The sequence below is a fragment of the Martes martes genome, assembly GCF_963455335.1.
Source record: "Martes martes genome assembly, chromosome: 15".
Lineage (NCBI taxonomy): Eukaryota > Metazoa > Chordata > Mammalia > Carnivora > Mustelidae > Martes > Martes martes.
The window spans coordinates 50,943,669-50,971,058 of NC_137903.1; the positions used below are offsets into that span (position 1 = coordinate 50,943,669).

Below are 27,390 nucleotides of genomic sequence, written 5' to 3' on the forward strand. Positions count from 1 at the left end.
GTGCGTGAGCAAGAGAAAGCGTTGCCTGGACCTCCGCAACGTGACAAAGGCCAGAGGAGATGGGTGTGAGCCTGTTCCATGAGCAGGAGAAAGGGGAGAGGGGATGTGCATGGCCAGCTTGGAAGGATGGTAGCACAAGAGAGTGGATGGAGAAGGGGGAGCAAGTACCATTTACACTTCCAGGGACATTAAGGAAAAGTTCAGGAAGTGACATCACTAAAAGCAAGTGATGGATCATAACTCTCAATCCATCACGTAAGTGTGGACCCCAGAGCCAGGGGATTCTTGGGGTTCCCTGCACTGTACCTGGTCTGAGGACCCACAGAGAGGCTTCGGTTCCGGGGCTGTTAAGGCCTCCCCTGCCACCAGCACCAAAGCCACCATCGCCATGTTTTCAAAGGGCACAAAAAAAAGAAGATAGATGACAACCCTCCAGCCCGTTGTTGTCACTCTGGACCTGAGGAGAGACAACTGGACTGTGGACGTGGGGCAGGCATGCAGAGGCTTCCGCTAAAACACAGCTCCTCCCCACGGGCACCTGGTTACCGGGGTGTGTGTCTGGGTGTGTGTGCCTGTGGGTCTGTGCACGCCCACACGTCTGCATGCGTGTGTATGCGCACGTGGGTGTGTAAAACAACGCAGACGTGGAAACCAGCCTGGGTTCATCTTCAGCCATCTGCACACATTATACATCAACACACACTTGGCTCCAGCATCTGGACTTCAGGATGCGATGAAAGAATGGAAGGATGAGGAAGGGAATTAATATCTAACAAATCATCGAACATTGTATCGAGACGGATGATGTACTATATGTTGGCAATTGAATTTAAGTTTAAAAAAGACATTTGTTGATTGTTCACATTGTGCCACGCCCTATGTGCTAGGCACTCCACAGGCATTGTTTTGACCCCATTGCAGAGGTGAAAAACTGAGATTAGGAAGCCTACTATCCTGCTATGTTGCTCTAGGACATCATGCAGGTACATAGGGGGGCTGGGATTCAAAAGCAGGGCCTGCCTGAGTCCAGAGCCCACCCCTTCCTCCCATCCTTCCCTGTAACCCCAATGAGCTCTGTTCTTCCTAAAGATGGGGAGGATCCTTTCCCATTACTTCTCTCTCCTCATCTTTTGTTTCTTCAAAGAGAGACAAACTACTTTACTGAGATCAAAATAAGAAAGAACAATATGGCGAATAATATATGTAAATGGGTTGATAAAATGAGAAGGAAACTGACCTTTTGAAAACTCAAGGGTGATATTTATCCTAACAAAGTAAGTAGGCCTCCTGAGGAAAAAGCCAGACTTTAATGATTTTTTTCTAAGAAGGAGGAAGAGGAGCTGGGAGTCCCCTTGGTAGAGCAAAGTTGCCTTGGTTTGTATCTTGAGATAAGAATTTATACAAGGTCCAGATGTTGGGGAAAATATCATGCTTTTGTGAAATTTCTTTGGAACTAGCTCAGTCATGTCTAATAAGAGGCTTTCTTTTTGTGAGAGGCACAGGTGATTCCATATGACTCTAAAGGTAGGTGGGGTTAATACACTGGTCTACAAGGGGGACAAGGTACGCTGAAATTGTCCTGCTAGCCCAGCTCAGCGCCACGAGCCACATTCAACCTGACTCCCCTTTGGAGGGTCCTCCATGGCTGGGACAGCAATGCAAATAGCCCACTTCTAGGTTCTGGAAGATCTTAAGTCCTTAGGACAGCTGGGGACATTTCATCTCTCCTACAGAGAGCTCCCCACCCTCAGACACTTAGAGAATGTTCCTTCTTCACTGTCACCCCACCTCCTCCTCTGCCAGGATGGGCAGAAGCAGATATGGTGTTTGTGGGGAGGGGAGGGATGGATGAGCCCTTTCTAACCACCTGGACCTGGGAAGGTCCAACCTCTGCAGGCGCTCTGCCCCTTCCCTTTTGCAGTTGCTATCACTGCCAGCAACTCCCAGATGCTTTCCTTCTGCCTCATCACAGTTTAGCCAGACTTGCTTAAAGACTCGGCTCTCTCTTATAGTTGGAGAGGCTGGAGGGAAGTCTACTGTGCCACCTGGAAAAGGGGGAGGCTCTCTGGCAGTGCGGCAAGGTGCAGACAGGGCCCGAAAGCTGTCACTCATCTCCTGGGCATCCTATACACCAGCTTAAGGAAAAGGCCCTGATCATGTGTATTTCTTAGCTAAACCCTGAAGGGTCCACAGAGCCCCTTCCTTGGCTGGATGCCACAGGAAATGTCAGCATGTGGTTGAAAACCTGCTACAGCTGATCAGTGTCTGGGGGAAAAAAAAATTCCCCAAATGTAATGAGCACGGCTTAGTCACCTGGATGTTTTCCTCAGTGCGTTACCAAGGAAGTTGTGAAAGTCTTAGGTTCTGGAGCTAAACACGTGATCACGGTTCTTATATCTATAAAATATCTCTGGGGCACCCCTGCTCATGAGCAGACTGTAATCCCTGACTCTGTTCTACCCTCTGCATTCTTCTCCCAAGTGGATTCTTTGTTTGACATACCCAAGAAAGGAAAGGGTACGTGAGCTGTCCTGGGTCCCTCCGTGAGCCCATGGAGGAACTGCCCACGCGGGTGAGCTCCCGCCCATGCTTACTCATCTCCGAGAAAGGAACTCCAGGGCCTCTGGCTTCTTCCTTGGGACTCCCCCGGCTCCTCCTTCACCAGTGCTGCCATTTGGGGCAGTGAGCTGAAGCTATGAGGCTCGCTGGGGTACCACAGAGGGCAAGAGGGAAGCAGACTTCCAGGGTCGCTTTCTTTGGCACCACTCTGGGGGAACTGCCTCTCACGCTGGCCTCGGAGAAGGCCTCAAATCAGTCCAAGTCTCAGGAAGAAGGGACGGAAGGACATTGAACAAGAAGAAAGAGTTACACTTACGCCAAAGCAAAGGCCACCAACGCGCCAACCACCACCACGAAGTCCAGGATGTTCCACAGGTCGCGGAAGTAGGACCCGTCCTGCAGGATCAAGCCTTGGTCTATCATCTGCAGGAGGATATGAACAGCCGCGGATGAGCCCACAGGAGCCGGCAACGCACCTGGAGCTCAGGGCTCCCCAGGACAATGCCTCTACTGCCACTGTCTCCACAACCAACCCTACACAAGGACCTGGAGAGCCAAAGGACAGGTCTCACAGGCTCTCTCCACCTCACTGTGAGGCCCAAGGCCCCGTGTCATAGCCACCAGGGTTCAACTAGACTCCTCAGCCTCACGTTTCTCCTTCCTGTAGTGTCTCAGAGCACCAGGGGTCCCCCCATATGCACAGATGGGGAAAACCCCAGACAGCAGAGACCATGAACAAGACAGTGGGGTGTCAGGCTGATGGGGCACAGACTGGTAAGCAGCAAGTGCAGCAAGGACTACATGGAGTCCAGGAGGACTCATCCCTACTTGACCCTCTGCCTTGGCTTGAACCAGGGGGCACGCTCGGGAGGCAAGGACAGTCCCCATACCTGCCTGCATTCCTGACTGCCTGAAAGCGGACAGGCTCCTCCCTGGGGCATACCCACAGGTCTGCCCCAGTCTAAACAGATCCTCCACAGTCATGCTGTGCCATGAAATCTGGCCGTGATAGACTTCCTCAGACTTCTGAAGCCAGAAGAGGGGTCACCAGAGGCCCTACTGAGGTCTGTCATTGGCTGGTAGGTGGCAGCACTGGGGAGCAGCACTATACTAAAGGAGCAGACCCATGACCCATCCAAACCCTGGAGCCCAGCTTTTCTCTGGAGGCTTTTACCTTTATGACCATTTCAAAGGTGAACACGCCAGTGAAAACATAGTCAAAATACCTCAGGACCTGTAAGACACATACAAGGAAAGGGAAGAGGCCCAGGTGTGGCCACCAGGCCACACGCACGCCTGTTTGCCCACATACATGCAGTCCTTCACCCCCACCGCAGCTCACTTCTCCCTCAGAACAGAAACTTGGGCTTGTCACTGTTAGCTGGACACAGGGAGGAGAGGAGCCACGCATTCTCCTAGAGCTGCAGGCCCCGGTGGTCAGTCCGTGGCTCTTCCTTCCCCTTGGCCAGAACTTAACTTCTTGGGTCCCAAATGCCCCACAGATCTCTCCCTCAGGCCCTGGAATCCTTGTCAGTTGCAATCCTCCCCACCCACCTCCTTCATACCTCCTGACATACACACTTGGGACCTCCAGGAGATGTCTCAGCTCCCCAGGGTAGAGTTTCAGCTTCCCAAATTCATGGGTAGCCCTCACGACCCGGCATCAGAGAGCCTCCCTGACCCACCTCCAACACAAGCCCCTGGGTGGCTGCAAAGACTGGCTGGCTCTGGAGGTAAGGCCTGGCGAAGAAGCCTTAGGGCACGCGGGGGGCTGGGAAGAAGGAGCTGATCTAGAAAGGGTCCGTCCTTTGCCCTGAGCAACAGGAATGGGCCATTTCTTAAGCCTTCCTCATCGCCCCAGGAACCCTCCCTAGTTCACCTTCAACACTGGGCTGGGGAGGGGCTGGGACGGGGTGGGTCCCAGGGCCGATGGCTCGGCTCCCATGCACCCACTTTGTTGCGCTCGGAGTTGGTCAGGACGGGGTCCTCGGCTGCCAGGGCGATGCTGCTGGCCGCGATCACCAGGAGAATGCACATCTCAAAGTAGCGCAGACTCACGATGTAGTGGCAGGCCCTGCGGATCCTGGGGGGTGGCAGAGCCAAAGGAGCTGCCTCAGCTTCCCGCCCCCGTCCCCTTACTCCCCACCCGCGGGCACATCGGCCTCTGCCAGACAGCCAGGCCCTGGCCAGAGGAAGCCATAGGGAGAGCAATTTAATTTCGCAGGCACCACCCGTGATTTAAAGCTCCAGTGGGAGAAGGTAATCAGATTGGTTAGAGGCTGCAGTAGCGCAAGCCAAGATACATTATCCGTAGGCACGTCTGAGCCACCGGAGCAGCCTGCATCAGACAATACGCACTGCGCATGCCCACATGGTACCCTCCACCACTTCTCAGTGTCTACTCCCCCTGCCCCCATATAAAAACTGGGACATAGCAAGGAAATTGGAAGAACCAAGAAACGTAATGACACACCTGGAGTCTAAGGTACCTAATGAGAGTAGCAACAGGTTTTATGAGCCCCGGTATGCTGATTAAAGTGATTATGTTCTGCAGACTGTATTCTGGACTTGTGACTTGACATACATTAGCTCCAGTTCCTTCCTTGCCAGAGCCTTGCCAGAATACTGCCCATGTGGTCACTGAAAACCTTTCTGTCTTCCTAGCCTCAGAAGCTGGTCTCTGTGTACATCTTGCTCATTTCTGGGGCCAAAGACAGCTCAGTCTAACTTTCCAGAATCTTCTCTGCCACCTCCATCTTATGCCCCTTACCTCTGCTTTGAGGAACCACGCCCATTTCAAAATCCACATCTGGGGTTCTGGGACCAATACTCTTAAACCCCAGCGGGCCATCTATTTATTCTAGGCTCCGTATTCTCAGCTCTGTCTACCCCTGGAATATTTGGTGAAACATCTGAAGTAGACTGCCTTCCTCCCACCCCACCCCCACACAACCTACCGACCAAATAAAAGGACTAAGAGGCATAGGGTCGTTTTCTCCTGACATCTCTCATGCTTCCCTGTCTTATTTTGTGGACTTAGCACAGAGCTCAGAGGCTTTTCAATCCCATGACCCAGCTCCACCAGGGAGCGTCCTATATGTTCCGGATGTCCAGCCACAGTCCACTAAGAAGGATCAGAAGGAGAAGTGGACCCTTATCTCTCCTTCTCCTCGTCACCCCGCCCTGGCTCTAACCCTGGCACCAAAGGGGGAGTGACAGGAGGGGGCCTTACGGGTTGGTGGTGCTAAAGATGAACATGGAGCTGTGAGGCACCATGGCTTTGCCTGTCTCACGCTTCTCCTTCTTCTGCTGCTTCTTCTCCACCTCCTCTTCCTCCTCTTTGATCTCTGCCTCCTTCAAGGGACTGGCTTCTCCATCAGTCTTGTTGCTAACTGCAAAAAGGACATGGTGAAATCATCAGAAACCTTGCCACCCGTGAGAATGGTGTCCCCTGGGGACAGGATAGAAAGGAGGGGAAGGGGTTAGAGGAATGTGTCTAGCCAGGTACGTTGCAAACACCAGAGGTGTTCACTATTACACAGAGTTAAGCCCTTACTCTCATTCTTGTCTGGCCCTCGCCCTAATTTTACATGGTATGCCCTTTTTTGGCTGTATAAATAATAATCACGTTTTCCAGGGTCACAAAAGGCTTGTTTCTGTTGTAAAGTTTACAAAGTTGACATATCTAAGATCTAGATTCTTTGCCTATGTTCATTTACTGTATTTTCACATCACTACACCCTGAGCGGCGTGTAGTCTGCCCATTATACAGACAGGAAAATTGAAGTTCAGGGAACTCAAGTACCTATCCTAGGTTCATACAGCTAGCTCCCGATTCAAAATCCTGTAGCCTTTCAGTGCTCTCACACTGCAATGGAAGATTTTAAGAAACCGTTACTCTGTTTGCGGCTGACTTTCTGTCTGTGCTGGTTTCAGCCACGATTAATGTTGAAATGGCAATGTAATATTCATGCCTCTATGGGACCATGGCTGCACTCCAGGATGGGGAGGATAAAGGAGCTGGAGGCTGAGGGGAGCTCTTAGACCACCACCCTCACTTTCCACATGCAAATCACAGTGCAGGGTGAGTGGCACAGAGGAGGAAACTCTCTGAGCTGGGCAAGGGATGCCGTCAGCCTCTCCCACTGTTCGCTCTCAGAGAATGCCTCTACCCTGGAGCTCTGTGCAAGCAGCAAACCTTTGAGGTTCCGGTCCCTTCTGGGTCCTTCCAAGAAGTAACTCATCCAAAAGGTCTCTGATAATATGCTCTTACCTATGACCAAGGCCATTGACCAGCCCCAGAAAAAGAACTTCTTAACGTTTCTCATCAGAGAGGGTCCAAAGCACTAATACTAGAGCATAAAATGAAACAGACAGCAAAAGTGGTTGTCTGAAATCCCAAGACAGGACCAAGCCAACCCCAGGGAGCACTGTACATGGGAGATTTCCTTTTCTAAAGTACTACTGGCATTCTGAGTGTGCGAAGGTGACAGAATGGAGATAGAGCAGTGGGAGGAAGAAAAACGGGGAGAGCAGAAGACTGTTCTTTGAACAGAAAAAGAAGGAAACGGCAGAAACACAGCCAGGGTGGTTGCAATTCAGTGGCCCTGGAGCAACAGGTGGGATTAAGGCAGGAATGGGTGTGTGGAGAGGGTCAGGGAGGGGATGGGGTGGGGTGGGGAAGGAGGGAAGGGGGTGGGGTTAGTACAGGATAGGGGTGGGCTCAGGGCAGGGATGGGGTTAGGGCCGACTTGGAGTAGGGATTAAGTTTAGGGCTGAGAGAAGGATGGGGTTAAGGGAGGAAAAGGGATGGGGTTGAAACAAGGACAGGAGTGAGGTTGGGGTGGGGTTAGGGAGGGGATGGGGGTGAGGGTAGGTCCAGTGATTTTTGTCTCCCCTTTCGAGGTCTGGAGATTAACGTCCATTTCCTGAGGTATCTGGGATAAAAACTGAGTAAAATCTCCGTGGAGAAAAGAGTAGATAAGAGTAACAGATTCCTCAAATGTTAGCGCTGAGAAAGACCTCAGAGATCACCCAATTCAATGCTTTCACTTTAGGGCTGACAACCTGAATCCTTGGGAGAAGCAGAGGTTTGTGGAAGCCACACTGAGCAGCTCTGGGCCATCTCCTGCTCCTTCAGACGCTCCCTAAGCTGTCCAAGTGACAGGGCACCTTGGAGGTCCTAGAGACCACCACCAAATATTCACACTATAAGTCAAACAGCTGAACATAGATCTGGGTACAAAACCACATGTGATCTCACTGAAGGCTCTATGGTGGCCACCGGGGCCAAGGCTGAAGGAAATTTTATGGGCAGAGCTTAAGATGGAGAAAATTCCAACTTGTTTTTCCTGCAAACCAAGCTAAAACCACTGCTATCATTTACTTGCTGAAGAATGACTTCATCCTGCTGGTGCGATTTTTCCCATGACCTCACTGGGTGACTCCAGAGACACAGTGGTCCCCAGCCCCGGGGTGGGATGGGCAGTGAGGTTCAAAGGGGACAGGGACTGCGTTCTCACTGTGAATCACAGTTGAGTCCACCAAGGGGCCCACGTCTGGGATGGCGACGGTGACGCTGGTGCTGTCGGTGTTGGCCTTGTCTGTGTTGGCTGTGGTGCAGGAGAGGTCAGGCTCACTCTGGCTGATGGCCCGGCCTATGTCCAGCTGCACGTTGCCCAGCAGGGCTTGCTCGCTGCTGCCCTCCGCCTCCTGTTCCGTCAGCACCATGTCCTTCCCCATTTCCAGCTCCGGCTGGGGCCGGACCAGAGGCGTGTTGGCCTCATCAAGGGCTCCTGCCAGGCCGATGCCTCTGGGCACCATGAGACTGTTGGTCCTGGAGGGACAGAGGAGGAGACTGCTGGTGCTCAGATAGGAAGAAGCTGTTCTCAGGTGATGGGTGAGCCAGGCAAGAAGGGAAGGTGAGGGAAGCCCGAGGAGCCTTGCTGGAGAGCATGGCATCTGCTGCCTCCCACCCCGACCCACCCAGGCAGGGGGCAGCTAAGACCCCCAGGCAGTGTTCAGGCCTTCTTCTGGTCCACCCACCTGTGACCCGCTCCCAACAGGAGATGCCCTAGAAGAACAGACGCTGGTTTTCAAGGGGACAGGGTCCATCACCTATCATAGCCATGCACACCTTAGGAAGGGGGTGTTAGCATCCTCTCCATTTTGTAAAAGGGAAAACCGAGGGTCAGATAGGATTGTCCTGGAGGATCCTCTGCACCAGCAGGGCTAGATGCCTCCGGGGCACTCCTGTGACCACCCTACCTCCTTAAGTCTTGGCTTCTCTCCTCTTCCTGGATGGTGGGCTCCTTGCCCGAGTGGCTGCCCCTGGACTCGCGGTCCTTCTCCCCGTCGGTGGGCACCCCTTCATCCAGACTCCGCTCCTGGCTGGCCGACCGGCTCCGAGAGGAGGAGGAGAGCTCCTTGCCTTCTGTCCTGACACGACGGTGCCGGCTGCGCCGCTGGCTCTGCCTGTGCCTGGCGCGGTCCTCGAAGGTCACCACGGTCTCCCCTCCCCCAGCCTCCTGCTGGGTCGGGTCACAGTGGCCATGACAGGGCCGGGCCAGCCACGGTGGCTCCCGTTTGCCCAGGGACAGGGGGCTCCTCTGGTTGTCCAGGGCACTCGACAGGTCCCCTCCTTCCCCCTTGAGGGACCCCCCGCGGCTGATGCGCTCCTCCTCACACTTCTCCAGGCCCAGGCCCAGACCCTCAATAGGTCTGGGTCTCCGGTAGAGGCTGGGGTGGGCGTTGAGTGGGTTGAGGGGGCTCAGCGGGTTAAGGGGGTTGAGGGGGTTCATTGGTGGGGCCTCCTCTTTATTGAGGGCCTCCTGGCTGGACATCTGCATGTGCCTTCGCAGCTGGCTGGTGCGCTGCTCCCACACCGACATGTGGTGCCGGCGCCTCCGCTCCCTCCTGCCAAAGGTAAAAGGGCGAGGACCCGGGTCAGAGCCGGACAGCCGGAGGCCAGGCAGGGAGCCACTGGGGTGCAGACCCGCCCTCAGCGGCCACGGCAAAGGGGCGGGACACATGGGGGGGCAGCAAACGGGAGAGCCCCGCACCTGCAGACAGGAAGCACAGAGAGAGGCAAGGAGCAGAGTGGGCCACGCCCGAGGAGGCGGTTGGAGCAGCACCTCCTAGCGTGCGGGGCTTCCCACTGTCCTCCCTGCTCCGCAGCCGCGGGGGTGGGTGGGCGCGAGCCCTGGATGGAGCCCCCGCGGCTCCTTAGTGGTACTAAGGCTCACCCGGTCTGCACTCCCCTGCTCTCCTTTGCCCTCAGGACATCCAACTACACCCACCCTGTGCTCCGCACTGGCCCTTAATGCCGGGTCAGAGACCTTTGTTCCCCCTGCTGTCCCTGTCCTCTGCCCCTCAGATGACAGCCGGGAGTGGGGGGGACACAGGCTGAGAAGCACAGCGGTGGGATCCTCTGAGAGGACAGCTGACGGCGGTGACTAGCGGACCCGGGCTGGCATCCCCCTCAGAGAACAGGCGTGCCGTGGCTCTCTTCCACGGCGGCTAATGGAAACCACGGGACCGCGTGTGCCGAGAGCGCCGGCGGCTGCCTCTCAAGCCCCCTGCCGCACGCCTCCGCTCAGGGCCTGGGCGAGCCCGCACGCGGCCGCGGGCCCGCGCACGGTGGCGCGCACGGGGCTGAGCTCCTGCGGGGGGAGGCTCGTCACTACTTCCGCTCACACGTGCCCACGCGCGCGCCCACACGGAGGAAGCACGCCGCCGCGTGCCCGCTCGCAGGCCGCACGGAGAAGGGCACGACACACGGGGTCACGTACCGTAGACACACACTGAACTGAGCACAAGTGGAGAGGTGCGGAGGACAGTGTCCACGGAACACACGCACACACCACGGCACACGCTGACATGCACACCCGGCGCCACTGTGTCCGCGGTGGGGGCGGAGACACGGCGTCCCCACACACACACAGAACCGCTCACAGACACGCAGACCGGTACACACATACAGGTGGCTGCTGCGTGGCTCCCACATCGACATGTGGTGTCTTCGCCTTCTGTCTCTTCTGGGAAAGAAAAACGAACAGGTTCAGTTCACCCCCACCTCTCAGAACCACAAGCCCCACAGCCACCAGCCAGTTTTCAGGGAGAGGCACGGGGTCCTCTAGGTGCCCACACGTTCTCCACATGCCTGCTGCCCTCGGGGGGCTCCCAACTTCAACTTGCCCTGGGAGTGACCTTTGCTGCCTCACTGTGTGCAGACACGCGGATCTGGTGTGGGAAGCGCACATGCAGACACACAGGGTGTCTCATCTCATGGGGGACATGGCTTTTAGGTGCTCTGTCTTCATGCCCCACAGGCCCCCACACTTGCCCCGAACTGCCCTTACGAGTTCTATTCTGGAAATCCTACAAACTTGCATGAGAGTGGTATTTCCCTCAGTCACGTCTAGGATTCACACATGGGTGTGACTCCCCAGCTCATCAGTCCAGTCATTCATGCAGGAACAGGTGCCTCGCCATGCAGGCCATCAGAGCCATGGAGCAGCCCATAGCCACAGGCAGGGTCCCCGCACTGTGGGCTGCTGGCCGTGTACTTTAGGATACGTGCGACACCCCTGCAACTGTGCAACACGGTGACCCTGGGCAGAGGTCTTCCAGACTCCGTCTGGTCAGCCAGGGAAAGCAGTGTCAGCCTTCTCAGCCATGCGCAGGGGGGAAAAATCTTTCTTTAGACACACACATGCTGTGTCCTTCCCTTTCCAAGGTCCAGAGAAGGTCAGACCAGCAGGGTGTGGGCATCACCCACAAAGGCAAACGCGACTCCTAGAAATGAAGCTTTCAGGGTCATGTCCATGCTCCGGTTGAGGACGACACACTTGGGACACCTGTGTAGCGAGCCTGCCCCCAATGTGGGCTGACAGACCCAGTCTGGCCCATTGGGCCCTGCCTCAACCTGGGAGATGCTTGGCAACTGCTGCTTCCTCCCTGACCAACAGAGAACGTGCCAGGCCGAGCAGCACTGCTCAACTGCCATGTCCTACAGCCGCACAGAAGCCTGAGACACGGGTGGACTGAGGGAGGAGAGGCAGCTCGTGGGAGCCTCACTTGGCATCTGGAAGAGGCACAGTGTGTACGAGCATCCACGGGGTGGGTGCAGACATCCCTATGGAGAGGCCTGCAAGCGCCCCAACTGTGTGCAGCCCTCAGCAGAGGCAGCTGCCGTGTGAGGAGGCCCACGTGGGGTGCTGGTGCCAAGCCTGGGTAGCACATAGAACCAGAAGGACCCACTCTAGCCAGGCAGCATGCACACCCACTAGGGAAAGCAGATGCTACCATCTATTTGCAAATTCTCCAATACTCAAGTATCAGCTCTCCAGAAGCACATGTGTCAAGAATTTAAGTACATGGAAGAATTCTCTTTCTCATGAATACACACATGTGCATGTGCACGCGCACGCACGCACACACACACACACAGGCCAGGCAAAGAGAGACCCAACTTTTAATTCCCATACAGACCAGATACACACTTCAAACTCCACTTCTCCACTCACACATACACATATCCCAATCCACAGCCCATCATTAATACACCTTCACTCCTAAAATCACACAGAGAAGCACCGACATCGCTCCAACTCATGCATATGTGACCTCACATACACCTGACATTAACCTCGTGGATCAGGAAGGGCAGCGGCATCCTTCCCATTTCAAAGATGGGGCGACAGAGTTTCTAGGATCGTAAGTGGCTCTCTGTCCAAGGACACTGAGCATGGGAGTGACAGAACAAGCCCTCAGACCTCCTGACTTGTCACAATGCTCTTATCAGGTTTCTCTATGGACACCCACCTCCTCAGTTGTCCGGTAGTCCAGAAATCAGGGGTCCTGCCTGCCCTCCGGAGCAGCACCCACCCACCCTGACATCGCTCCCGCCAGGAGCACCCACCCTGCGACCAAAGCTAGATCTCTGCTCATCTTGGATGGTTGTAGCACCTTCTTCCACCTCACCGTGCCCAGACACGCACACAGCTCACTGCCTACAGCCCTATGTCTACCAGCATTTCATTCATTCTTTCATTCCACAAATAGTGAGTTTCTACTCTGGGCCAAGCATCTTCCCAACTCACGTCTCCAAACCCACTCTTCCCCTGCTTCTTCATCTCAGTAAATAGAACCACCCACTCCTAAGTGACAGCCAGCCCTCCCCATCGGCATGTTTGCATACCTGTGTGTGTATATTTTTAACCCAAACTCATGAGTGCAGGGAAGGTGGGGAAGGAACGACTCAAGGCCCAGAGATTATTCCAGAGGGGAAGGAGTGGCTCTGCCTTTCTCCATTAATCATTAACAAAGTTTGAGGGCCGATTTTTTTTTTTTCTCGGTCACAGAGAAGGGGCTTGGAGGCCAGGCCTTCAGTTTTGAAAGGTGAGGGCAAGATGACGACCATCCAGGGAAAGGAGGGCCCCACATATAACTCTGGGATGGTTCTAAAGGGCGAGGCAGAGGACATTCAGAGCCCTTCCCATGAGCACTTGACGAAGAAAGGCTTCTCCCCAACCAGATGCAAGTAGTAGATGACAGGGTCTAGTATCCGGGTAGAGTTGCACCTCCCGGGGGCCTCAAAGCCTCCCCATCCATTCCCAGGGCCACCCACCCAGACCTCACAGAGGCTCAGAAGCCACAAACGGGATTCTCAGCTCCTCCTCCAACACCTTCCTCCGGCTCTGCACCAGGCCCACGCCTTGCTAGTTCTGCCAACAACTTCAGGTCCAGGCTAAATCCTTTAAGTCTACGCTCGTTGCTCCACTATCATTGGCCATTCTCTCCCTAATCCACTCCAGCTGGATTCTGTTCCCACTGGGCCACTGAAACTGAAGGTTGCTAACAACATTCATTTTACCAAACCCACTGGCCCCTTTTCTGTCCTCAGCGTATGTGATCTTTCGATGGTATTTAGCTGCGCTGTCCACTTGTGCCTTCCTGAAGAGTTCTCTTCTCTAGGTCCCCAGGATAGGGCACGTTCCTGTCCTTTCTTTCTACTCCTAATTGCTCCTGGTCTCCTCTGCCGGTTTCTCCTCTGCCAGACCTCAAGGCACAGGAGAGCTCTGGGCCTCTGTCCTGAACAACTCTGCCTCCAGGACAACTCCCAGCCTGCTCGCCCGTGCTGAGAGCTTAACACTGTCCAAATACAAATGGCCTTCCCAACTCCTCATTTCCAACGCGGACTTCTCTTTCGAGCTTCACACTCATGTAACCAATGGCCTATTCAGCATCTTCACTTAGATGTTCTCTAAGCATCTCAGATTGATTGTGGCCAAAATGAACCTTGGATTTCCACTGTTCTCCAGATTCTGAGTAAGTACCAGCACCATCTACCTAGTTGCTTAGGCATCAAACCTTAAAACATTAGAGAAATATTTCTTTTTTCTTCTTATCCCCACCCCCATCACATTGAGCCCATCACCTCTTCCTATCAGTCCTCCCTCCAAAGCACAGACTGAATGGGATTACGTCTCCTCTCCTCCACTGCTATGGTTTCAACTACCACTACTGTCACCTGCTTTACTCTTATAGCCAACCCTCTGTCTCCCTGCCTCCACCCTGGGCCCTTCTTCATAGAGCGGAGCAACCTTTTAAAGCATATATCATGCTATATGATGCACCTGGGTGGTTCAGTCGATTAAGTGTCTGCCTTGGGCTCAAGTCACAATCTCAGGGTCCTAGAATCAGGCCCCACATCCAGTTCCCTGCTGAGCAGGAAGTCTGCTTCTCCCTCTCCTTCTGCCCCTCCCCCTGCTCATGCTCTCTCTCAAATAAATAAATAAAATACGTTTTGAAAAAAGCGTAGGTCAGGGGCGCCTGGGTGGCTCAGTGGGTTAAAGCCTCTGCCTTCAGCCCGGGTCATGATCCTGGAGTCCTGGGATCGAGCCCCGAGTCGGGCTCTCTGCTCCGCAGGGAGCCTGCTTCCTCCTCTCTCTCTCTGCCTGCCTCTCTGCCTACTTGTGATCTGTGTCTGTCAAATAAATAAATAAAATCTTTAAAAAATAATAAATTAAAAATAAAAAAGCATAGGTCATATAGTATCCATCCTTCTGCCTTAGACCCTCCGTGGCTGCAAACAGGCCCTTTACCTGGGCCTGCAGGATCTTCCGGGCCCGGTCTACTATTCCTCCTTGCTTCCTGCCCACCAGCCACCCTGCACCCTCACTGGAGAAAGCTCTTCCTTTCTGATTTCACATGACCGCCTTCTTCACATACAGATCTCTGCTTGAATTTCACCTCTTCAAAGAATCCCTCCCAGGCTGCCTGCACGTACTCCACCCAATTCTTTTTCCTCTGAATTACCCTGTTCTATGTGCCTTAGAACAGTGATCACCACCTAAAATCATTTACACGTGTCTATTATCTCTCTCTCTCACTAAAGTAAAACTCCATGAGAAGACGTTATCTTGTTCACTGCTGTATCCTAAGGACATTTCCCAGCACGGAGGAAGCATCCTCTGATAATATACCATTTTGAGTTGATGAATTAGCTATTAGCACAGGAGCCCAGGGGTCAGTGAAGTGGGGACAGCCAACTCACTCGATAGAAGGCATGTTGGGTGCAGACATCGGGCTGACCTCCTTGGCCTTCTGCAATGCATGTTTCTGGTTGAAAGCCTCCTCTTCTTCTTGCTCATCCTAGACACAAAGCAGAGATGGTTTTGCCTGGGATCCCCATGAAGGAGATAGCTCCCCTGGTCTGCCCACAAGTTCGGGAGACCAGGTGAGATGAGGAAGGCAGGAAAGGGCCTTAAACAAGGCAGGAGGAAGGTGGGTTGGCTCAGAGACCTCAGGTGGACAGGTGCCAGGCACCTTGGGAGACAGAAGCCTCCACAGCCTGGCATGGCCCGTAGTTCTGGTCTCCAGCCTGCCCCATAGACTTCCCCACAGTTTCTCAGGAAAGCCGTGGGATTCTACCCTCGGCTCTAGCCCCTAGTGGAGCGCATGGCGGTAGAGGTCAGAAAATGGAGCTGACACATCTCAGGTGTTCCGCAGTGATGCAAGGGATGGAACAGGGCCCTTTCAGCCAGACCCGTCCAGAGGACATTGTTAAGGCTGTGCCTCTACTCGTGCCCTTTCTCCTGTCCAGCTAAGTGGCCTCACCCCAGGTGATCAGGCAAGGACCTCATCTCCTCACCTCCATTCCTGGTGTAAGTGTCCCCTCTTTGTAATGACACTGGGGAAAGCCAGTTCAGGTGAAATGACTAGAGCGACTAAGAACACACATCTTCTCAGCCTGCTCTAGTCTCCCACATAGAGTATTCTACTGGATCCTAACAATGATCCTGTGAGGTATGCAAAGCAGCTATGGCGTTTCCGTGCTCTAGATGAAATGCTCAATGGCACAAGAAAACCATGAGATCTGCAGAGAACGCTTACCTTGGTCAGCTCTTGGGCATTGGCCAGATTGTCCACAGCAATGGCCAAGAACACGTTCAGCAGTGTGTCTGGGGTGATGGGTTAAGGATGGGCACGTAAGAAAACCAAAAGGCTTCAGCAAGACTGAGAGGGTTTTCTCAAGGTCTTTGCTGTCTGAGATCCAGCAGGAAAAGAAGCTACCCCATGGCATCAGTTAGGCAGAGGTTATGTGGCCTGTCTGAAGGAGAGTATCTCTTCTTCCTTCCACAGATCTTCTCTTTGCCTAGGACGCAGAGATAGCTGAATCCAACCACTCAGGGGCCAAGTTGGAGTAAGGGGGCCTTTAGACACGTATGGCCTCCACTCATAGCAATATTGAATCATGGCACAATGTGACGGTAGGGAGCTCAATGCTGGAGCTTACCTCTCCTTTCTGGGAGGCTAGAATTGAAGCCCACCCAGACCAAGATCCTACTCTGTTCTTAAAGGTGAAAAGAAGTAAGATTCCACAGACCCATCACTGACCGGCTCTCAATAATGGAATGCTAACTTCTCTCATTCTTCTTATCTTAGAAGGCTTCCATATTTCATTCAACAAAAATGTCATGGAGCACACAGGATCATTATGGAACCCATTTCCATTCCAAGCTCTAGCCACTTAAGTCCCAATTTTGCAACTGTCTATGAGGTCCCGGTATTGTGGAATATAGAGCTGGTTTTAGCATCAAAGTCCAGGTCTGACTACCCTCAGAGGAACAGGGAAATCAAGGTGCCATTGTCACAAACTGGGCTTCCTTTTCTGTGACCCACTGCATAACCTTCCTCCTATGGGTGCCTCATGTTTGGTTCACAGTCTGCTCTGGCCCCTAGAAATTTTCGGGACAGAAAAGTTGGAGTAGCTTGTCTCCATGAGAATATGGGAAAAGTAGAAGTACAGCTACATCACACGGCTCTCCCTTCTTACTCCACTAATGCCATTTCAAGGGAAGTCCCATCTCCCGCAAACATCTAGTGATTGTGTACAAGTCTGCAGTACATAAGGTGCATTCAAATAAATGATCTCACTTACTATTCACAATTAATAAAGGAATCGATGCTGTTATCCTCCTTACAGAGTTGAAAACTAAAAGCTCAGGCAGATTAAGGGACTTTCCCAAGGCCACAAAGCTGGTAAACAGAAATGCTGAGATTAAAACCTAAATCTTCCTAGTCTAGATCCTATGACCAGGTATGGGTTTGGGAATTAAATGAACTTGATTTCCAATCTCCCCTTACAATTTGATAATTGTTTGACTTTGGAACTTACTTCTCTAAGTCATGGGTCAGATGAACTAGCTCCTAGAAAACATTTAGTACAGGCTCTCGTGAATATCACAAATATAATAAATGTTAGCTATGCTAAATAGCATCAGCATTAATCATAATACTGATATTTCTGAGATTTTACTATGTGCAGGTCCTGTTCTATATTAACATGTAATTAATTTATTAGTATTACAATGTGGCCACTATTTCAGCCTAATAGTTATCTCTGTCACCTCTTATTTTCCCCAGCTGATAGTATCTGCAACTACTCAGTATAAGAGCCTCACATGTTATTATTAGTATATGCTGAAGATTTGGATAATACTTTATCTCCTTTGTCTACATTTGTCTTCTTTACCCAACTAGTATATAATCTCCTTAAGATCAGAATCCTTGGGGTGGCTGGGTGGCTCAGTGGGTTAAGCCTCTGCCTTCAGCTCAGATCATGATCTCAGGGTCCTGGGATTGAGCCCCCACATCGGGTTCTCTGCTCAGTAGGGAGCCTGCTTCCCCCCTCTCTGCCTGCTGCTCTGCCTACTTGTGATCTCTCTCTGTCAAATAAATAAATAAAATCTAAAAAAAAAAAAAAGAGAGATCAGAATCCTTGTTTCTCTTAGTATACCAAGTAATATCCTTAATCCCTCCCCACACAAAAAAAATCCCTGAAACCCACCCCCCCCCCAAAAAATCCCCACCCACCTCTACCACCACCACCACAACCAACCTCCTCAATGCTGGTCCAGGCAGGCAAGCAGCATGAAGAGGACTATCTTAAAAAGGATACAGTTTCCAAATAAGGTGAGCACAATGAAATAGATAGCTGACCACATGCCTGAGCTGACCCCACCCTGGGAGCGGATCCCATTGTACATCACCTCATTCCAGTCCTCCCCTGTTAGGATCTATGTAAAGCAAACAACAGGCAAGTCAGAGATTTGGGTTGATTGAGAAAATGGGGCCAATGTAAAAAGGAAAATTCTGGCCCCTTGCTTGGCCATTCTGCCAGGGAGAAAAATAAAGTCACTTCCATGAATAATTGCAAACTTTCTTCTGATAAGGAAGATAATTTTAGATGTTGAAAATGGAAAGAGAGGATCACAAGGAAAGATTCTATTCTGAGTCTGACTACAGAGTCCCTCCACTTCCAGCTTTGCCAGACCTATGGGAACTACACAGATCAGGTTGTCTGGTCACTACCAGTCCATCCAAGGGGAGCTAAGATTAAGTTCTTGGGACAGAAGCATTATTAGAAAGAGCCTCATGGGCTCCAGTTCCAGAAACCTGGGTTCTGGTTTAGCCTCAGAGTCTAGGTAAACAGTGTTTTCTTTAGCTTTCCTCATTGCTGATTTTTTAGTTTTTCTCCATGATTTAAAAACATATTTTTTTGTGGGGTGGGGGGTGAGGTGGGTTGAAAGAATAATTCGTTAAATGGACATATGGATCAGAAGATGCTTCCAATTTCAGAAAACCATAAATATGATATGAGAGTTTTACTTCTTCCTTACCAATCTGGATGATTTTTATTTCTTTTTCTTGTCTGATTGCTGTGGCTAGGACTTCCAGCACTAAGCAGAATAACAGTGGTGCAAGTATACATCCTTGTCTTGTTCCTAGTCTTAGAGAAAAAGCCTTCAGCTTTTCACCACTGAGTATGATTTGGCTGTGGGTTTGTCACCTATGGCCTTTATTATGTTGAGGTAGGTTCCTTCCATACCCACTTCACTGAGAATTTTATCATGAATGAATGTTAAATTTTATTAATTTTTTTCTGCATCTATTCAAATAATCTATGATTTTTATCCTTTATTTTGGTAATGTGGTAGATCACACTGATTAATTTGTGCATGCTGAACCATCCTTGCATTCCTGGAATAAAGTCCACTTGATGGTGGTCATAAATATTGTAAGTTACTGAATGTCTTTGCCTTAATATCTCTTGTAAACCCACAAGTATAGGAAAAAGGCCAATAACATAACCATGATAGAGCTTTTCCATTATTGGTAAGAATGTAGCTACACAAATTCTAGGAATTATTGTGATGATAATTACTCAACAAGAGTCCCAGTTGCCTGGGACGAGCCTGGGGTGTTAAAGTAGGAGTCTCCTAACGTACCATTTTGTGGTGTGAGCTCCAAAAGATCCTACATAATATTTTTAACTGCCAGTTGGCCTCATACCTGGAATACGGTCATGATGGCGGCAGGGAAGGTGTCAAAGTTTGCCGAAGGAGTCCCGTCATTAAAGTTAAACCTGAAAAGGAAGTTCAGAGAGAAGAATAAAATGAAAATCTCACATACCAAGTTTTCTCTTCCCTCTTCATCACTTCTTTTACCCTTTCTCCATATTCTCTTCTTTCCTAATTTCTCCCCATTCCATGTAATTTATGAAGATGGTATTATTAGTGACTACTACTGGTGGACTGTGCACTTTGAAGGGTACAGATTATGAGACGAGGTTTGGACTGATCTTGAGTTATAAGGCCCCACGCTGTACATTTCATTTTAGGGACAGCTCCAAAGAGAGGGTTCTCCAGATCCAGAACCCTGTACAGTGTGAAAAGATTAGAAGCAGAGACATAGGTTTTACACACACACACACACACACACACACACACACACACACAGTGGTTGATATGGGCCAAAGCAAACAGAATGGTGGCATGGTAACAAAATTAGAAGCCCTGGTGCTCAGAGGCTGAAGACTGGGTTTTGAGGCTCCTTTGAATGGAAAGTTCGTTGGTGCTTACCTGCCTCCGAACAGCTGCATTCCTAGGAGAGCAAAGACAACGATGAAGAGGAAGAGGAGGAAGAGCAAACTGATGATAGACTTCATAGAACTCATCAAGGAGACCACCAGATTTCGCAGAGATGCCCAATACCTACAAAACCCAAACATTACAGCAGTGAACACTGAATTTAAAATTATCCCCAAGTCCAGCTGCCTGGTAGTCTATGAAACAGGCTGTATTTGTAAACTTGTGTGCAGGAGAGATGTCAGCAACAATGAGGCTCCCCTTGGGAGTGTGGCATGGGATCTGGCATCATAGGTATTTTTCTGGTCTGATTTTTGGAGGAAGCGGTGCTGAAGAACGGAGTAGGGGACGTGGTAGGTAAGGGGAACACGTGACAAAGGAGAAAAGGGGATGGAAGGAACTATACTAAGGAAGAGAGAAGCGTCCACTCTCACAGGTGGTTGGGAGGAGTCCAGATTCTGATCACTTACTTGGTTATTTTAAATATTCTTAGAAGCCGGAGAGCTCGCAAGACACTGATTCCAAAAGATGTACCAGGTCTGAAGATTGCCCAGACCACTTCAAAGATACTCCCCACTGTGACCTAAAGAGCCAAACCCAGCCACAGTGAGGAGGAGGAGAAGAAGAGAGGAGCCTTCTGGCATTCAGCAGTCAACACCTGTCACTGGGCTATGGTGAAATTAAAACTCTCCCCTCCCCACCCAGCACAACTCCAACAAAACCACCTATTTGTGAAGGCTGCCAAGGGAAAATGAGACTCTACTGCCTCCCTCCGCACTGCTCTCCATTCCCCTTCCTGACGTCACTCCTTCATGCTGGAGACTGGTTCACTGACTGCTGCTCTGTCCTTGGTGGAAACTACCAGAGCCAGTCACTGCTTCTGCACAAACCTGAGAGCCACAACTCTTCTTACATAATAACACCTTGAACAAACACACAAAAGAGTGGTACTCGAAGCAACAAAACAAATTTAAGTTAATACAGGTCGCATTTCAATGTAAAAACCTCAGAGGAGGTCCACATTCTCTCACTGTCCTAGAATTTATTGCTACCAAGAATGGTTCAGTCACCCATATGTGAAGTATCTTTCAGTCACTCAGGTCCCACACACCTCAATGTGACAGTACTAGTTGGTGGCATATAGATTCTGATTGCTGTAGGAAGGAGCAATGTCAGATTAACAATTGGGTCTTTATATGGTCACTGAATGTCTACTATGTTCTACACAATGCACTAGGAGAAGTGACAAAAATTAATCCTTGCTGCAATGCTGAAAAGTACGTATATAGGGAAAGGTCTTTCACTAGCTGTTGTGCCTGAAAATTGCCCATACCCAGAAGCATATGTTTCAAGTGAAAAATGCAGATTGGCAAGTGCTCAGAATCGTTAGCACCTAACTAAAGAACTGGCAGGAATAGAAATGGGTTTGGCAGAAAGAGAAGTGGTTCAGGAACCCAAAGTTTTGCAACCTTGTTCTGCTGCTAACTGGCTATGTGAACTTGCACACAATGTTCTCTCTTCACTCATCCGCAAATGGGATCTGTAACAAAGGCTAGGAGTCCTGAGCGGAGTGGGAGGACGGGTATGTCAGAGCATCTTGAAGATGGTTAGATGGGCACACATTTACGTATCAACATCATTTAGGAAGTGAACACTGGATGAAATGGTCTGTGTGGGAACCTGTTAAGGGAAGAGTGAGTGAGTGTGTATGAATGTGTGTGTGTGTGTGTGTGTGTGTGTGTGAATGCGCATGTTTGCATGAGGGTATATCTAGATAATTTTCCCAATTTTAAACTGAACTAAAAAACAAAACAAATACATAAGCTTCTCTTTTTTACTGAGCCACCTTCTGGAATCAGTTCCTTTGTTCTCTCTCAGGCTTCCCCCAAGTCAGTAAGTGGTTAAAAGCTTGCTATGGGCAGCTCTGTCGAATTCATTCAGCTCTACACTTAAGTGTACACAATAGTGTGCATGTTACACTTCAACAAAAACATCAGAAATATAAGAGCTTTAAACCAGCAAACAAACAAATCCTGGTATGGGAAGGATTCCCTCATTCCTGCCCTCCCTTTAGCTAACTTACTTAGTTCCCTTTTTAAATTCTGATTTCAGTGCTTCATGCTGAGCAGTGGAGTGAGCTGCTTATCTCAAACTGTGGCATACCAATGTGAAGCAGAAGGACAGGCGGGCTCGGGACCACTTACCCCAAAATCAAAGCAGTTGAATGAAGAGTGAAAATAAAGTCGAGGCCCCATGCCATACATCTTCAGGGACATCTCTAAGAGGAACAGTCCCAGAAACAAAAACTCTGCATAGTCTGAAAGCATCAAGAGCAGAAGCATTTGTTTTGTAGATGCCATGGGCTCCCGCGCCCTCCAGCCCAACCTCCTGAACCTTACACAAGAGCCCTCAACACCAGCAGGACCCAAAGGCAAAGACATTCAGTGACCATGTCAGGTCAACAGCAGGAAAAACCTGATGATATCTGGATACACTCTGACCTGGGGGGCCCAGGCACACTCCACATATCAGCTTTGCTCTCTCTCAATGGATGGACTTGTCACTGGCCTTTAAATGGTATATGGCTCTCAGGAGAGAAAGAAAGGGCTTTACCACGGCACTGAGGAAAGAGCCGGATTCGCCCTACACAGACCCACCTGTGACAGCATCCTGGATCCCCACTTACACCAGCGGTATCCCTACCCAGAACCAACCTAGAAGCTCCCATCTTGGCCTACTAGAAGTAACCACTGGCCTAAGAACTTTCTCCCCAGGACTTAGGTGACCAAAACTCTCTACACCATTTAGCCTCCTTACGACATTAAGTGAAGGCCTTAGAGTACCCAAGGCTAACCCCACTTTGTGGTCTTATCAGGAAAGTTTCATCCAATTTGATCATGAACGGCAAGGGGACCAGTGCTGTGATATCCCCACCCCTTGAGGCCACCAACTCTGCCCTCCCCGCCAAGAGTACTGCCGGGCCCAGCAGGACGCCCGTCCGCTCATGTTCACACCCGAATCCAGCTGCATCACGCTGGCCAACACTCACTGGCCACTTACAGAGAAGATGCGTGAGCCACTGGGGCTGGTTGTGATGGACGATGGCCACACAGGCGGTGTTGAGAGCCACAAGGCTCAGCACGATCCAGTAGAACACCTGGGATTTAACCATGTGGCGGATAGAGATGCGCAGAAGCCTTTCTTTGTGCCGGAAATAGGAGGCCCCATCCACCTTTGTACTTTTGATGCTGGCTCGGGCAAGAGGTGTGCCTAAGGGGAGAGAAGGAAGGGAGAATGAGGCTGCAGGACAGATCACTCTCCATGGCAAGGAGGCAGTTAAAGGGGGAGGTGGACAGCTTCAGTCCTGGGGGGCTAGGTGACCCCTCCATCACAGGCCCAGGGAATCCCCATGGGGTGAGCTACGTAGCTTCTGTAGCAGAGATCCCTGCTTTTCCTCACTGGCCACTCTCAGTTCTAGGAAGCTGAAAGTTTCCCCGGGCACAACACCAGACATGGACCCAGTGTCCTGAATCCTAATAGGGTGCCATTTATGTTTTTAACAGATTCGGTTCCTCTCTGGCCTTTCCTTTTAAATATGCTTCAGGCACTGGAATCATTTTGCTGCATTTGTGATGATTTCTCCCCCTGGCAGTCGAGAGCAGCAATGGGTTCTGCACACCTCGTCTGCTTTTAAGGATGAAGTGAAGGAGGAGGGAGAAATCTGCCACCCCTTTTCCTGGGGAGGTTAAATCTGCCATTAACCAGCCTATCTAAGAGAACCTGGGACTGAAAAGGAACCATTTAAGAGCTTCCAGTAGGAATTTGTTGAACTATCACATGGGAGTGGGTGGGTGCCACTGTGGTCAGGCAAATGATCGCAGGTGCTCAAATGGGGGTCACTAGAAGCAACAGGTCCTTGGGATCCTCTGAACAATAACCCAAAGTGGGTTCTCATGATCACCTCCAGGACGGATAGTTATAGATGCAAATGGGAGACATCTGCCGCGCTTGAAGGATCTGGGTGGGACTCTTAGCCTTAACCCTCATGGTCCATTTTTCTCTACATTAGATTTCCAAGTCCTTCCTTAATTACATCCCTGAATTCTGGCTTCTTTTGATTCTATTCCTCTTTGTGGTGCTTCTCAAAAGACAGGATCTTTCTTCTTACGGGAGCTCAGACAAGTCAAAGAAGACCTAAGTGGTTCCACTCACCCACAGAGGAGATATCAACGCAGTGCTCATCGCTGGAGTCTCGAGTCATAGCCTCCGTCCGGCTCCTTTTGATGGTTGCCCTTCGAAGCACTACACCAGGGAAGGGGGAGGCCGGTGAAAGACCATGAGCACAACCAGATCATTCAGGTCAAAGCTCAGGGCTGTGTGTCAGGGGCTCTTGTGACACAGGCAGCTGCCTTGCAGCCCCTGGGCCGTGGTTACAGAAGTTGCCAGTGTCTGTAGAAACACGGCTCCCGTGCTCAGCAGCACCTCGAAACACACGGGCTCCAGAACCCCCGCTAGACCTTATCTACATGCGGTAGGTAAACAGGCGCTCCCTATCTATTTGTTCTGGCTCTTCAAAAACACCACCACTTCCCGCTCGTGAAAGTGGTCCCAAGAGGATGCCCAAAAATTTTCACAGAAGATCCCTTTACATGCCACTGGGTGTGTGATGGTCTTTTCATTGTACGGTATCAATCACATGCCCTAGAACAAAGCAACTCTAAGATTTCATTTCCATCACTTTAAAAAGCATTTAAATCCATGACTCAACTCCCTTCATTTTAAAGCATGAGAGATTTTATGACAGGGAGACTTTCATTTCAAATCCCAGGGCACTCCTCTTTTAGTTTTTTTTTTTTTTTCCTCCTCTTTTATCAAGAGATGGCCATGGTCTAAGAGGGTACAAATGTGGGCATGTGCCAGAACACGTCCTTACCTTCTAAGGCTGACGTCCCGGCATTTTTATTTTCTTCGGCAAGCATGACTTCCTCTATATGGAAATAAACGGCTTAGTGAATTATCTGTAAATGTCAAATTATTTTGCAAAATGAAAAATCCCCCGGGGTGGCTGTGGCTCCAGGGTAGCAGAGAGAGAGAGAGCAAAGAGTTCACAGCTCTGTGTAGGCACCAGCATCAGAAAGACAGCCAGGGTCACAGAGGGAGCTCCTGAGTGCACATCAGAACAGAAAGGAAGTTCTGTAATGAGGGGGCGCTTGGAGGCTGATTGGTAAAACTCAGCTCTGTGTCTGATAACACTTGTTGTGAGCAAGACCTCTTTTTTTTTTTTTTTTAACTAAATTGGTAGGAGTGAAATCTCCTAAATTGGCAGGAATGAAAAATTTCCATTTCTGTTTTTCCTTCTACCCAGGTTCTGTAACCTTCTTCCAGCAATAAGAGCTTCCTTGGTGTTTCGTGTCTGGAGCACATACAAGGCTTACCAAGGCATAGCATCTACCACCCCGTTCAGGAGGGAGACCATGTTTTGAGCCTGTCTGCTTCTTGGAGGAGGAGCAGAGGAAGATGCCAATGGCCCAGAGAAGCAGGACTTGTGGGCTTGCTTCCTCTTACCCCAATCCCACAGTCTGCCTTGCTTGAATGGAAGAGGCTTAGGCCCATCATACATTTGTCCCTCTGATAGAATGAACAAATATTTTTTGTCCACCTTCTTGGCACAGAGTTCCAAAACCCTTGGAATTTACTGTCGTCTGTATGCAAACAAGATGACTCATTGTTGGGGAGGACTGTGTTACCTGGGGATCTGGATGGGTCACCAGAAAAACCAACCACATATTTGGCTATAACCTTCAGCCCCATTCCCCTTCCTAACTCCTAGAACGGGTGACAGGTTTGTGAATGTTTAATTGCCAATGGCCAATGATTTAATCAAGCAGGTCTATGTAATGGAGCCTTCCAAAAAACAAAAAACCTACATAATGGGGCTCAGGAAGCTTCCGAGTTAGTGAACACGTTGAGGTGCTGGGAGAATGATATGCCTGAAGGGGGCATGGAGGCTCCTTGCCCCCCTCCACCTCTGGTATCTCTTCCATTGGGTTGTTCCTGAGTTGAATCCTTTGTAATAAATTGGTGATAGTAAGAATAATTTTCCCGAGTTCTGGAAGTCATTCGAGGAATGACCAAACCTGGAGCCCTCTAAATTTGTAGTCAGGAAGGCAAAAATGCAGGCCACCTGGGCACTCCGTGTATGGGTGCTGTATGAGGCGAAGGAAGGCTCGTGGGATTAAGTCCCTAACCTGCGGGATCTGTGCTAATTTCTGGTGGCATTTGGTATCAGAACTGAATTGAATTGTTGGGGACACCCATTTGGAGAACCGAAATGCTGGCCAGTGTTGGAATGAGGAGTCTGGTTGTTGGTATTTGGAAAAGAACCGAACAGTCCCTTTCATTCTCCTCATGACCTCCCCAGGAACAGTCCTGCGTTCCGGGACGTGCCCTCACTAGCGGGATATTCTTTTCCAGGAAGACTTGTTTAGAATAAACCTCACTAGCATCCCTCCAAACTTACAAACTAGCCCTTCTGTCCCATGTCTGGCAGGATTCTGAGTCCCCTTTGGGAGTGATGCAGATGAATTTTGATCCCCGCCCCCACCTCAGCCACAGGAGGGGCTGTCGGAGGCCTTGAGCAATCACTCCTTGAGATCCCAGCTGCCGGGCAGAAGCTTGCAGCAGGCCCTATTAAACAATGGTTTAATTGAAGCAATTGTTAACAAGTAAGAGGACAAGCAGAAGAGGGTAAAGTCATTACCATCATTCCACCTGCATATAAAACAGAGAGGATGTAATGTACTTCCCAGGGAGGGGAACATTTGGGGGCTGGGAGGGGACCACACATTATACCAGGTCATAAATGTTTAGCTTTCTTTTTTAAGTACAGCCTCTAGCAAAACTCTAAGTGAACAGGTTAAGTGTTATTGGTGGGATGCTCCTTTATGCAGACATAGAGGGTTTTAAAGTCATGCACAACCCACGCTTTTCATTCGGGAGGGCATCATTTAAAAATCAGGCACTCGTTAAAATCACCCTTGTGGCAACGTGAATGACCTCATCCAGGGGGTCACGTCTGCTGTGTACAGTGCTTGGGTGCTGGGGTGGGCAGATCTGAGGACCCCCAAGGCAGACAGAGGATGTGTGGGGCTGCTGAGTATCTGAGAAGCGCTTTGAGGGCTTTGGGTGTGGAGCTGCCCCCCCTCCCCCACTGCCTTTTGCCAAGTTCTCTTTCGAACTTGAGAGTGTCTTTCCAGGGAAATGTAACCCATATGTCTCTGATTCACTCACACCCCATTTGCAAAGGGAAGGGCCAGGAAGCACCATTTGACGTCGCAGTGCGTCTTTTTTCTTAGAAGGAGAGAGCTGGCTTTGCCAACTGGAAGAAAGCGGAGCC

General features: G+C 50.6%; 1 protein-coding gene across 3 annotated transcripts in view; it reads right to left on the reverse strand.

Annotated features, from left to right (window-relative positions):
• Nucleotides 1-27,390, reverse strand: part of CACNA1E (calcium voltage-gated channel subunit alpha1 E) — a gene marked incomplete at both ends in the record, with an annotated part of 378,613 nt that overhangs the window by 54,330 nt on the left and 296,893 nt on the right. For 2 of the 3 annotated variants that reach the window (XM_080824813.1, XM_080824814.1), the window contains 17 exons: nt 2,876-2,982; nt 3,734-3,793; nt 4,513-4,642; nt 5,792-5,951; nt 8,082-8,395; nt 8,827-9,474; nt 10,539-10,595; nt 15,119-15,216; nt 15,958-16,025; nt 18,026-18,143; nt 19,420-19,492; nt 19,989-20,120; nt 20,465-20,577; nt 22,199-22,311; nt 23,055-23,264; nt 24,207-24,296; nt 24,928-24,981. In XM_080824813.1, coding sequence (XP_080680939.1) covers nt 2,876-2,982; nt 3,734-3,793; nt 4,513-4,642; nt 5,792-5,951; nt 8,082-8,395; nt 8,827-9,474; nt 10,539-10,595; nt 15,119-15,216; nt 15,958-16,025; nt 18,026-18,143; nt 19,420-19,492; nt 19,989-20,120; nt 20,465-20,577; nt 22,199-22,311; nt 23,055-23,264; nt 24,207-24,296; nt 24,928-24,981 — 2,545 coding nt within the window. The remainder of the gene's footprint in view (nt 1-2,875; nt 2,983-3,733; nt 3,794-4,512; nt 4,643-5,791; nt 5,952-8,081; nt 8,396-8,826; nt 9,475-10,538; nt 10,596-15,118; nt 15,217-15,957; nt 16,026-18,025; nt 18,144-19,419; nt 19,493-19,988; nt 20,121-20,464; nt 20,578-22,198; nt 22,312-23,054; nt 23,265-24,206; nt 24,297-24,927; nt 24,982-27,390) is intronic. The other variant, XM_080824815.1, reaches the window with a different exon arrangement.